Below are 13,846 nucleotides of genomic sequence, written 5' to 3' on the forward strand. Positions count from 1 at the left end.
TAGTAATGATTGCTTGCTCAACGTGCGCCATTCTAAAAGTAAATAAATAAAAACACCACAGAGGTAGTATCAGTCAAATGGATTCATCAAAGAAATCTAACCCTGCTACCTTCTTGGTATTCTTGTCACGTGATATGAATTACATATGAGAAAAACCATAGACATGACAATGTCTTTTCCTTTACTGTTGGCTGATACTTTGGTCCTCTGATTTTTTTTTTAACAGGTTTTTACAACAGATTTTTACAGATGTTTTTTTCTCATACTTTAATTCAAATTCATATTCTAGAAATCAATCCAACTAGTCAAAATTATGGTAATACAATGCCAGTGCCACACTGTAGTCATGATGTAATGTTTAATGTGCTGAGTACACCATCACTTATTAAAAATAACACATGAAAACATGAATAACATACCTGTCTGTACAGAGGAACATGGTATGATTTCTACTTAACATTTGACATCACACTTGCAAAATCTCCCTGCATTAACATAGTGGGAAACAATAAATACTAACACTAACTAATATGAGAACACAAAGAATACAGGCAGGTCTCCATGGATCAAGGCTGTAAGCCCTGGAAACTCTAAACTCAGCTATGACTTGTCTCCTGGGAGCCCACCTGCCTGGGCTGAGGGGTCACTGCTCACAGAAGTTCCTCCTAGAAACGTCCCTGAAAACTAGAGTCATTTGATTTTCTATGTCTCAGACAGGAGATATCAGGAAGACTTTATGTTTCTGTCGGGTTGTAGTATGTCCATCCTTTGCTGAGATGGGCAGCTGGTGCAGGCTGGTGAGGAGACTGTGAGTGGGCATTGGTTCCTTGGGACTCTGTCCTCTCCACCCTTGGATCTTGAAAGCTGAAGACTAAACCTGTGGAAAGAACAACAAAAGCTCCGCTCTAAGGAAGTGGAGAACTCGGAGGTGGGGAGGAAGACTGGTCTAGGCAAGAAGGGTTAGTGACTTCCTTAAATTTAGGCCAACACTGTGGTCACATGAATATTCAATATGAACATTCTGAGTAGAGAATGGTTATCTTACCCACACTGGCCCTCATTCCATAATCTCCATCTCCACTGTTACTGCTTTGATTCATCCAAGCACACAGGCCGGAGGTGTGGGTGGCATCAGCAGTACTGTTTCTATTTTTCCCTGTCCACAGCCAATCAATTGGCACATCTTGTTTTACTCTTGAACAGTGCTAGGCACTGAACCCTGAGCCTTGCACAAGCTAGACAAGCACTCCACAGCAAAATCCCCAGGCCCATGGCTTCCAAGTCCTGGGAGTGTTATCCAAAGTCTATGCTAAGCTTTATGATGTAGAAGGAGCTGTAGTTGAGGACATCCTTGATGTCTCTCCAGAACAGCCCAGATGGTTGAGCACATGTGAGAGCAGAAGGGAGATGAGATGTACTGGGTAGGGAACGAGAAGGTGGATGCAAATGGGGACCAACATATTAAGTGAAATAAGCCAGAATCAGAAAGACAATGCGTACACCTGTTCCTGTTCTGTGGACCTTAGATTTTATATGGATAATATTAAAAGCAAAAATGAGGCTGTCTGGGGGAAGGAAGGAAGAGGAGAGAAGGAGGAAGAGAAAGGGATAGATATAGGGGATGTGTATGGTCAAAGTATATGACCTACTTGAATAAAAAAATGGTGATGAAATCCATATACCAGTAAAGATTCTGGCCTTAGCAGGAGTTCTGTGTGATAATAAATTATGTCCTGTAGTCATGCCACCGTTGCCTCTCCTTGTATGAGAACAGACTCAGTGAACAATAACAAGACACATTTACAGTTGCCAAAAATGCTCCTGACGGCACGTCACACACCTCTGGTTCTTTGATTACAGTGGCATTCAGATGTAAACACAAGACTTTTTTTTTTTTCCTTTGGTTTTTCAAGACAGGATTTCTCTCTGTAACCCTGGTTGCCCTGGAATTCATCCTGTAGACCAGGCTGGGCTTGAACTCACAGAGATCCATCTGTCTCTGCCTCTTAGTGCTGGGGTTAAAAGTGTGAGCCACCACTGCCTGGCTAAACACAAGATTTTTAAGTCAATTACAAAAATTCAAATAGCTGTTTTTGAGTATGGTGCCAACTATTTTGAGAATAAAATCATCTTTGTTCTCACAACTGTTATCAAATTGAACTATAGAGGAAAAGTTGAAGCCAAAATAAGTATTAAGGCTCGATGTGGTGGTTATCTTGGTTATCAGCTCAACGGGATCTGGAATCAAGTAAATAAGAGATCAACCTGTAGGAATACCTATGAGGATTTTTCTCTTCTTTGAAATGGAAAGAGCCACTCCAAATTAGGGTCCCACCTTCCAGTGGCAGGACAAATAAAAGGGAGGCTAAGGGAGACTTGCTTTTTACCTGTTTGCCTTACTCATGCTGCTGCTGCCACGGATGCATCCCTTCATTGATATCAGAGCCCTGTTTCTTCAGGCATCAAATGTGCACTGAAGATCAGTAGCTCTCCAGGAAGCCTCCAGGCCAGAGCAGCACTGCAGAGGCCTTCATCCTCAGGGACTGAGCTACTACTGGCTTCTCAGTCTCTCCAACATGAAGGCAGCTCTTGTTGGACTAGCCAGCCCACACTGTGTGTGCTAGCTGAACAAGTCCCTTTTTAGTATATATTTGTTTATAGAGTCTGTTCCTCTAGAGCACCCTGACTAATACATCCCTCAATATGACACTAGATCTGCAGAGTAAGGGAACTATTTTCTAGACCCCTATCAACCCTCCTATTGTTATACACATAGCAGGTGAACGGATGAGCCAGCATCTTTCTGTAATTGTTTTTTATTTCTCATGTAAGATTTTATTCTTCCAGTCAATAATCCTTTGCAGAAGTCAAAGATCACAGCTCAAAAGTTTTTTGGACTTCCTGCCTGCCCTGCTAATTCACATTAAATATAATTACCTGAAAAAAGTGGATGGTCACTAGATGAAACAGAAAGTGTTAAATGTATCTAGAATGTTCATTTGAGGTGACAGATTTGAATTTGAATGATTGTTTTCTGTTGCATACAGATTCGGAAACCTCTTTGCTCCTTCCTTAATTCTAACGAACTCACTCCAATTCATTCTGAATCTCCGCGTTGATATCTGATTTTGAGTTGACAACCCAGAAATTACTCACTGGTTATTACATTCTAAGCGCAGTGACAGAGATATGTATGTTGAAGAAAAGGTAACACAAATAGATGGTACAATTGGCAGATGTCAAACTTGTTTCTTCCCACACCTTTCTGATCTTTAGTCTTCTGAATATGGTTATGCAATCCCAAAATTATTCAGAAGAGCAACAAGAGTTGCGTAGGTTTGCAAATCCAAAGAAATCGTAGCCCAGGAATATATATTCTGCAGGTGTATGATAGGTATGTGTTATATATGGTGTGGCTATCTCTGTCCAGGCATGTAGGCATGCACACGAGCACATGTGGAGGCCAAAGGTTGATGGCGTCTGTCTTGATCATCCTAGTATACTGAGGGAGAGTTTCTCACTTGAACTCAGTTTACCTATTTGTCTAGTGCGGCTAGTTAGCTTGCTTGTTTCTGGGGCAGTCTCTTTCCACTGCTGAGAACTAAGATTATAAGGGGATTGCCACACTCATCACACATTCAAGGAATCCACAGTGACATCCTGACACTAGTTCAGGAAGCACTTTACACACCGAGTCATCTCTCCAGAGTGGATTTTTAAAAAAATATTTCTTCCATTTCTAAATATTGTCAAATGATTGCATCATTGCCCTCTTCCTTTTCCTTCCAAATCCTCCATATAAACCCCCCCTTTCTCTATTTCAAACCCATGGCTTCTTTTTTTATTAATTGTTATTAAATGAATATATGTATATATGTAGCACTGAAGAAGTAAATACAATTGACTCAGTCTATACAATGTTTCTTATATATATGCCTTCAGATATGACTGCTTGGTATTGCATAACTGATGGATGTGCTCTTCCCTGGAGAAGATTTTCTTTGGCTCTCAGTATTCCTTAGTCGCCTATAGCTCTTTGTTTAGGGTTGCAGCCTACTGCTAAATGGGAGTTGGATAATCCCCCCGACACACACTCTGCATCTCTCCCTGCCTTTAGCCTTCCCCATGTGCCTAAGGATTGCTACAGTTTCCTCTTCCTTCATTTGGGTGATGCTCCCTTGTGAATACAGGCCTCCTGCACCTGGGTTAGGCAAGCTTCCATAGTGCAATGACAGCTTGAAGGACTTTAACTAAGACTGCATTTCTGGTCACTCGGTTTGAATAGTTTGGTGCACATAGCCATGTTTCATGGATCTAGAGAGGAAGTGCCTCTGGATGTGTCCTTAGGCCAGGAAGGTGGTTGGGGTTTTGGTGGAGCTGGACTACCAGCTCTGAGCCAGCCTATGGCAGGAAGGTACATCTTAAATCCCATGTAGCTTCTGTTTGCTGTCACTCCTTGCAATAAACTACATGCAGTAAGCTACCGGTCTGTATGTATTGCCCCCGTGTCCTGTGAGTTGCCACTACCCTATGAACGTTGCCTATCCCAGATGCAGGAGGATTCTACTCACAAGGAAACATGGGAGCTGTGTCATTCTTAGGCAGTGGGGAGGGCCGCTGGAAGAATGTTCTAGAGTCAAGACAGCAGTTGTTTTTCTGATAGCTTTTCTTACAGTCTGTTTTTAGACAAACAGTCAATGATGCTTTCATTGACAGCAACCATTAAATGCTCAGAGTTTAAAAGTCTATAAAATAATCTGAGGTATAGCAGGCTACGGAAGCAAATATTAATGGGTGTTTCTGTGAATGGGATTAGGGAACTCACATATTTATTGCCCAGGTATAGGGAGGATCCATCAGCTGTCAGTTCTTGGTTTTCCCCTGTGCAGAGCGCTCACCTGAGAATAGAGGAGAGGTTTGATCTATGTGCTCAGAGAGATGAAAGATGAAAATAAAGTTTCCTGGATTTTCATTTTTTTTCAAGGAAAGTTCATTTTTTTTTCTGCAAGATTGTCATTAAAGTCACAGTTTGCCTCTTGGTATTATCTGGAAATTATTTACCAAGATTTATGAGCTTTCTTTGGCTATCTTATATTTTCACCCTAAAGGATCCATGCTAGCTCACTCCCTGGGGGTGAGGGTGTGGACTAGGAGACGTCTCAGGGGAGATGCCAGATGGGTCATTATAGAGTTTCCCTTTATGGCTTTTTCCTAGGCAAATCCACACTACATACTTAAAGTGCCATTTTATCAGGAAGGTATTCTTGGGTCCTTCCATTTAAATAATTCAGTGGGAGCTTTGGGGAAACGATTTATAAGCCAATGGGAATGCTTTAGTGACAGTAAGGGAAGCATATAGGTGATATCCCTCAATGTCAGTGATAGTCTGCTGTTGGATAGAAAGGTTAAAGGATGAACCCGGATGGTGGGAAGATGAGAGTCCCCAAGCACTTTTTACACGATACTGAATTTGTGATTTGCATCCTGCATCCTTCAGGGAGCATCAAGTATCAGCGCCCATCGTCATCTATGGATGGAAGCATTGTGGGTAAGATGCTCCAGCTGTTAGGATACATGTCATCATTTTACTCTAGCGTTTATCTGTCCGTGCTTAGCACAGCTGTCTTCCAGTGCCAACGTATGTGTCACCAGTTACTCTCACAGGTGTGGAAGTCATAAATAGTATCAGAGAGCCAGGAGACAGACTCAGGACTCTTTGCAGTTGTGATGTGCATAGAGGTCCTGTGCTGGAGGAACTGCTGAGCACAGGGTGACATTCCTTGCAGCACCAATCATACTACAAACTTCTGCTTGCATCTCTTTAGTTTGCCAAAGGCATACCACTTACCTGAGGCCCATGGCTATGAAATAGAAGAATAAGAAGTAAACTAGATACATTTTCATTTAACTTCTTCTATGTGACAGAAATCACATAAAGGACATTATATTGAGAACTCATTACAGTTTCTAATAGTTGACCTTAAGTTCTGTCCAATCAAAAACAGACAATATGAGAAAAACTCGGCACCATAATGGTTTTGGTAACAGTTATTTTAATACTGATATTCATGTGTAATGATTTGAATCAGAAATGTCCCCCACAGGCTGTATTTGAACACTTGGTCTCCACCTGGTTCACTGTTTTGGAACTTCAGTGAGGGGGAGCCTTGCTTGGGGGAGTATGTCACTGGGGGTGTGCTTTGAGAGTTTAGAGCCAATCCATACTATCCTTTCCCTGTCATTGTTTTGTGGGTGTGCATGAAAACGTGGTCATCTTCCTGCCCCTGCTCCTATGCTCTGCCTTTCCCACCAGAAGGGCTCTCTGCCCCTGGAACAACAGGATAATGTGGTGACCAAAGTAGAGGAAGAGGATTTGGGGAGAGGAAACTGTTAACATTGGGAAAATGACACGACACTTAATCACAGCCCCTGTACTGTCTGTAAACAAACAAAAAATAATTTTAGCATGCACTGGAACTTTTCTTGAAAATATGAGGTTTTAATGTTCATTTTTTCCTTTTCCTTTCTTTATTGCTTATTCCTTATTCAAATAAACATGTGTTTATTGTTTCTCTTATGACATAATTTGTTTTGAGGTAAAAGTCCTGAGATTCTATAGTGAGACATGACTGTACCCCAAACCATGTATGGCTGCTGAGATTCCAATTTCATTGTATTCCCATTTATGCATATTAAATAACACTGTGTGATTTAGACTTTGAAGTAAATAATGTCAGCTGTAGCAATCTTCAATTATGATTTATGGGCATGCTGATGTCTTCTTATCAGATGCATTTTTTCATTTAAGTATTTTAAGGTTATTACTTGTGAAAGATAAACTTGTGAAATTATATTAAACTCTATCATTTCAGGCTCTATTCTAGTTATATTTTAGGAATGGTTTTAGCATTGGTCTTGGGACAAATGCAAAATAATTTAAAAAATTAAATTTCTTACGAGGGTGGTGAGAAAGATGTTATAAAGAAGATATATTTGAATAAGTTTGAAGGGCACTGAGAAGACATTTGATTGGAATAATGAAGTCACCAAGTCTTGTTAACAATAGACTTTAATCAAAATTCTGTAGTCTAAGGACCATTTGAAGGTCATTATGCTTAGCTTCTTAGTTCTAGGTTATTAAAATTGATTCTGAACCACCAGTTTCTATCTCATTCAGATATTTTCCAGTGGTAATCAGCTGGATTGGCCTTTGGGGTAATTTTGAAAGCAGTATGGTTCCCAAATCCAACTGGGAAGGAAGGAAAGTATCAGAGACAAACTCTTAACAGGCCTAAGATAATATTACTTCTTTAAACATGGATCTTAACAAACTCCTGTAGGAAGGAAAGGGAAACTTGTAAGGTTGAGGATCATCTATCTACATTATCAGCTTCACTTGTTGCAAGTACTATTCTGAGAGAGCCAAATCTGCTGTGCAGTTTGCAAACAGAACTCAATAAGGTTTCAGGGTTTGTTGTTGTTTGTTTGATTTTTGAGTGGGGGAATTCTCTTGAGAAACCTATGATCCTAACATCAAGTGGTCTTTATTATTGCCAGCTCCTTGCAGCTATCACTTGGAGATCCCACGCAATACCTCATCCCACATCTCCAGAGTAGAGGAGACTGTAGTGCACTTGTTCAAACTCCTAAAGAAGGGCAGGACAGCACAGAGAACCTTTGTGATGTTTCCTGGCCAGATACAGGCAGATTCTTGAGAATTTCTCATGATCAGTGGTGTTATCGTGTTCAGGCTCTCTCACGTGCTAACTAACGCACATTCAGGTCGCTTACTCAATTTCTCACTCCCTTCGTTTGTGCAGTAGAATAAACTTGGCTACATAGTCATTGCTGGTGAGTAGCCAAGAAAATCCTAGACATGGATTTATATTACTCTCTGGATGAGTTTGTTGTTTTGCTTCATTAGATGAGGTTACTCCTGAGAGAGAAAATAGAGAGGACATAAAAGAAACACAGCAAAGAATATTAGAGATGCAAGAATAAAAACCAGCATCCCCTTAAAAGAAAAATGGTGGACGGAGAATATTATCAAAGGGAGAGCACTTGCTTAGTATAACTCTTGGTTCCTTCTCCAGTGAGGAGAGAAAGGAAAAGAAGAGAGAGGATTAAAGTCTATCTGTGCTGTGTTGGGGGCCCTGGCTTTTCCAGTCCTGTGATTTTCTATGATACTTTATTTTGCTTGGTGCATCCTGCCTGATACTCAAACAACATTAAACTTTTGATACCTTGCTTTTTGTTTTGGACACTACTTAGAGCCTGTTGTTTTGTGAATTTTTTAAACTACTATAAATGTTTATTACCTAGCTCTTCACTCTAGTGTTCATTGGACATAACACATGATCCTGAAACCATGTAACCTGATATTTAAATTAGAGCTCTATGGATTACTTTGTAAAACTTAGAAGTTGTTTTTAATTTCTCTGTTTGGTGATATCCCTGCTTTAGCTACCAGTCTATTTGAACCAAGGGAAAATAACTGTTAATTTTTCAAAGCAAGCTTGCATATTATTTGTTATTGATCTGGACACAAACACATCTAAAACAAATCACATCTGCGCTGTGTGAGAATTTTATATTTCCAATTGAGTCAAATACGGATAGGGAATTAAAGGCACAAATGATGATTATATCAATAGGAAAATTTATTTTGTGCTTCTTGGGAAAGTTAGTTGAGATTGTGTGAAATAATATAGACCATTGTTTATATTTTAACTAGAAAATCATAACTCCATATGACCACATAGACACACACACACACACACACACACACACACACACACACACTCACTCCTTGCCCAAAATAAAGCAAAACATCAATAGAATTTTGAAAACCCTGTTAAACTTTCTGGTCTTTGGGCCATTTCTGCAGAACAGTGAAAGTCTAACACTACTCCCCCCTCATTCATTAGAACATGTCTCTACTTCTACCAAAAGCAACCCCAGTAACGCAAGGCTCAAGACTCCAGTTTATGAAAATGACATCTTAGGAATCATATCCTCTCCGTAGCAGGAATTTGCATTTACTGAGAGCTACGGTGGAACTATTTCTCAAGTTCTGTTTGGGGCTGTTTTTCATGGACTAAAGCCCAATGCTGGAGTCAGATTGCCTTCTAACCACCTGTTTTTTCACCAAATGGAAACTTACCAGACTCATGAGAGATTGTTTTAACAGTGAGCAGCTTCACACTCTCTTTATCGGACTGAGGCCTGTTTGATACAGAGACACTTGAGTTAGCGCCAAGGTCAAGTGCAGTGTGTCTGCACAAGGAAGCGGATGTGGCCCAGGGGGAAGAAAAGGTACAAGCAAAGACTACTTTTTTATAAGACTCTATGACAAACTCCACGTTCCTTCACTACAAATACAAGCGTACTGTGCAGCCTTTTCCGGTACTTTTTGAAGCACAATGGCAGATTCCATCACTGTCACAGTGGTGACCATCAGTTATAAGTTTAGATAAACATCACCTGGATCATGGAGATGAATGCCTAAATGTCCTGTGTCTACAGCTCTGAGTTATGAGGTAGAAGACACAGAAACATTCATGAACTTTCTGATTGAATAGTGAGGCCCAGGGACATTCATTTTTATCAGATCAGAAGATCGTAGTATCTGAACCGACTCTTTTAAAGAGACTTTCCCATATTGTTTCCCAGATTCCAGTTCCAAAACCTAGCTGCTTCCCTTAGATATCCTGAGAGCTTCCATTTGGAAGTAAGAGGATAGGTCTCCAAGAGTCATTATTCCTATAACAGTAACAATTTAGTGAAATAAAAAATATCACTATGAATGAAGGATACATATTCAGGTAAATAAAGAGAATGTAATGACTTTCTTGATTTTCAGCACAAACACAGTGCCTCCTGGCTTACTAAAGCCGTGCATGAAATAGCTGCCTGTGTTACTACCAGCTATTCTGCTTGCTTTGCCAATCAAAGTAGAACAACATTGTGCCCAGGCAAAGCTCGTCAGAAGCAGCTTGAAGAACAGGCACTGCTTTCCTTAGCTGTGGTGAACGTGTTGAACATTTCATCAGGAAAACTATCTTAAAATGCTATGTCATTTGCATATTTTGTTTTGTTATATGCATCTTTCACCAAATCTTTTCTTCATATTTTTTTCTTCTTTCTTATACTTTGTCTGTATTTAAAAGCAAACTTCTCTTTTATTTGTCTTTAAATAGCTCTGACAAACAACCAAATACTTCCTTATATATTTTTTTTAAAAAGAAAACATACTATTAAGAGTTGCAAAGTAAAAAGGCCAAGTAACGTAGAAAGGCAGATCTATCAAAATTATATCTAACTTCTCCATGGAAACAATGAAAGCCAGAAGGTCCTGGTCAAGTGTTATGCAGACACTAAGATACCAATGGATAACAGCCCAGACTACTATACCCAGCAAAACTTTCAATCACCATAGATGGACAAAACAAGATATTTCATGACAGAACCAGATTTAACCAATGCCTAACCACAAACCCAGCCATACACAAAGTACAGGAAGGAAAACTCTAAACCAAGGAAGTTAGCTACATCCACAAAAACAAGGATAATAGATGATCTTACAGCAGTAAATCCCAAAGAAGGGGAAAATATACAAAAGAACATCACCAACGATGAAAACTGAAATAATAGGAACTAGCAATCACTGGTTAATAATAACCCTTAATTTAAATGGACTCAACTGACCTATAAAAAGACACAGGCTTACAGATTGGACACAAAAACAGAATCCATCCTTCTGCTGCATACAAGAAACACACCCCAACCTCAAAGATACATCACCTTAGAGTAAAGGGTTGGGAAAAAAAATTTCCAATCAAATGGACATAAGAAATAAAGCTGGTATAGCTATCCTAATATCTAACAAAATAGACTTCAAACTAAAATCAATCAAAAGAGACAAAGAAGGATATTCATATTAGTTATAGGGAAAATCCAAGAGGAAATCTCAGTACTGAATGTCTATGTCCCAAAGCAAAGGACACGGTCAACAAGACAAAAAGGCAGCCTAGAGAATGAGTAAAGATCTTTACCAAACCCCACATCGGACAGAGGGCTGATGTCTAAAATATACAAAGAACTAAAGAAATGGTCATCAAAAGAACAAATAGGTCTAATAAAAAATGCGGTACAGACCTAAACAGAGAACTCTCAACAGAGGAATCTAAAACGCTGAAAGACACTTAAGGAAATGTTCAACATCCTTAGTCATCAGAGAAATGCGAATCAAAGCAACTTTGAGATTCCATCTTACACTTGTAAGAAAGAATAACCAAGATCAAAAACACTGATGACAACTTATGCTGGAAAGAATGTGGGGTAAAGAGAGCACTCCAGCATTCCTGGTGGGAGTGCAAACTGGTACAGCCACTTGGATATCAGTATGGTGATTTCTCAGAAAATTAGGAAACAACTTACCTTAAGACCCAACAATACCACTTTTCATTATTACCCATATGATGCTTAATAATACTACAAGGACATGTGCTCAACTATATATAGTACCATTATTTGTCATAACCATAACCTGGAAACAACCTAAATGCCCCCCTACTGAACAATGGATAAGGAAAATGTGGTATATTTACACAATGGAGTACTGTCCAGCAGAAAAATATGACATTTTGAAATTTGTGGACAAATGAATAGATCTAGAAAACATTATATTGAGTGATATAACCTAGACCCAGAAAGACAAATATCATATGTACTCACTCATAAGTTGCTTTTAGACATAAAGGAAAGAAAAACCAGCCTACAATTCACAATCCCGGAGAACCAAGACAACAATGAGGACCCAAAGGGAGACATACATGAATGTAATCTACATCAGAAGTAGAAATAGACAAGATCTCCTGAGTAAATAGGGAGCATGGGGACTACGAAAACAGGTAGAAGGGGTGGGGAGAGAAAGGGAGGGGAGCAGAGAAAAATATATAGTTCAATAAAAACAATTTAAAAAGAAAACAATACATAAAATGTGAGTATAAGTTAAAAATTCTTCTATATGTAAATGACAGGATTGAATGATAGGTGGGAAAAAACAGCGACGCAGGCCAACTTACTGATCATTCCCGTTTTCTGGAGCTCCTAGAAGAGAAGATGGTTATTAAATGTGACATCAGGGCCTCTTTCTGCCGAAACTCTCTCTAAAACCAGTTTTACTTTTCCTGTCTACTCATAGACATTCACTCAGACACAGTTAACACTCAACCTGGCATGGAGCTGTCCTTGTTAAATAAACTACAAGGAATTTGGTTCTGGTTTAATTTTTACCTATAACATCACATTACTTTGAGAATGCACCATCTAGGATTGTCTATCATGTGGACACTAGAAACTTCCATATCTTTGCTATCTCTCAGAAACTTCTCAAAGGATTGGTTGCCCTTGACAGCCAGAGAATAAACTTTTCTATTTTTTTTTATGCACTGCTCTTTCTTGGGAGACAAATCACTATAGTTATGGCAGGTGAGAGGGAGATATCCTTTCTCTTGGGTTGTACCACAATGTCACTCCCAAGACAAGCCTTCGAAGTGCCACTGAGGCAGCAAGCTTTCCAAGTGTCTGATAGACACTCCTTGGGTTCACTGTGAGATTGTTTCCTATTGTAGGGTCATGCCCTCCCTGAAGCAAATGTTAATATGTTCCACTCATTTGTTTTGCCCTGATTATATTCCATTCCATTTGGCTCCTGTGGCAATTTCTCTTCATATCTAATCTGGGTCCATCTTTGGGATGGGCCTCTTGAGTATGTCTCGTCTGCTTTTGAGTATTATTATTTTCATGAAGACCTTGGATATCATTAACATTTAGGCTGCTTCTATTTCTGTTGCCCAACCCAAGACATTCAACTCGATCTCTAGTTACCTAAGATTAACCCATTGTACCCCATGCAGCTTGCTGATATCTAACCATGTCTTTCTCTATCAGACATGTCTTTCTCTATCTATAAGCATCCAGCAGTATGTTCTTATTACCATAAGTGCTAAATACAATGTTGCCTGTGATGTTCATAGACCCCCCAATTCAGAGTAAGCTGATCCTATTTGAATGCATGTTTTAGCATTTTTGCTTAGAGTATGATAACAATGGGTTAATTAACGGATAGATGCCTGCCAGCAAACTTTCTGCATATATCCCATGCCTGATCATCTATGAAAGTTCAATCTACGGCAAACATTGCTCAGATGAGCTTCATCTCCAACTTCTGCTTCATGTTGCCTTCCAGAGGGCAGAGCGGGCTTATTAATACTGTGAATGTAATGAAGTCTCCCCCGACGTACTTGGTGATTAACTGCAGGTGTTTAATGGTCTAATTTAAAGACAACAATGCTGGAAATTCTGTGTGGAAACAAAGCTAACAGTAAGCAAATAGACCTGGCTGGTTATATAACTTCCACACATTATCCCATTAGAGTCAGTTTTAATAGAAAATGTCACTTTTAGCCTCACACATTTTCAGAGTTTTCCAGTTAAACAATTCTTTTTCAATACGTGGTATTTTTTATAAGTGGATTTAATATATTAGTCTTTATCCATCTCATAGACTGACCACCCCCAGGCTCCAACTGTGATACTGTGATGGCTGTATTCCCATAGAAATAGGGCTGGTGGCTTAAAAACGGGTGTGTGGGGGGGGGAACTGGTTTATGCAAGTCCTATTTCCTCTTTGGAAACTGGATAAGAAAATGTTTTTCAGACATAGATTTGCTCTCTCACTCCTACAGGAAAGCGCATTGTTTTCTTTTCCTTTTCTTTTTTTTATTTCCCACCCAGAGAGCAAATGAATGCCTCTGTTTTGGTCTGCTAACTTCTCCTTTCG

At 39.5% G+C, this 13,846-nt stretch overlaps 1 protein-coding gene across 2 annotated transcripts in view; it reads right to left on the reverse strand.

Moving 5' to 3' along the window:
* Positions 1-211: 211 nt before the first annotated feature.
* Positions 212-13,846, reverse strand: part of Emcn (endomucin) — an 88,019-nt gene continuing 74,384 nt past the window's right edge. For both annotated transcript variants that reach the window (XM_041653931.1, XM_041653922.1), the window contains 4 exons: positions 12,087-12,111; positions 9,164-9,225; positions 4,826-4,898; positions 212-877 (listed from right to left, as the gene is read on the reverse strand). In XM_041653931.1, the coding sequence (XP_041509865.1) occupies positions 4,864-4,898; positions 9,164-9,225; positions 12,087-12,111 (122 nt within the window). In that variant the 3' untranslated portion in view covers positions 212-877; positions 4,826-4,863. The remainder of the gene's footprint in view (positions 878-4,825; positions 4,899-9,163; positions 9,226-12,086; positions 12,112-13,846) is intronic.

This window comes from Microtus oregoni, unplaced genomic scaffold, assembly GCF_018167655.1.
Source record: "Microtus oregoni isolate MIOR12 unplaced genomic scaffold, Mior012 000000F_ref0000247, whole genome shotgun sequence".
Classification (NCBI taxonomy): Eukaryota; Metazoa; Chordata; class Mammalia; order Rodentia; family Cricetidae; genus Microtus; species Microtus oregoni.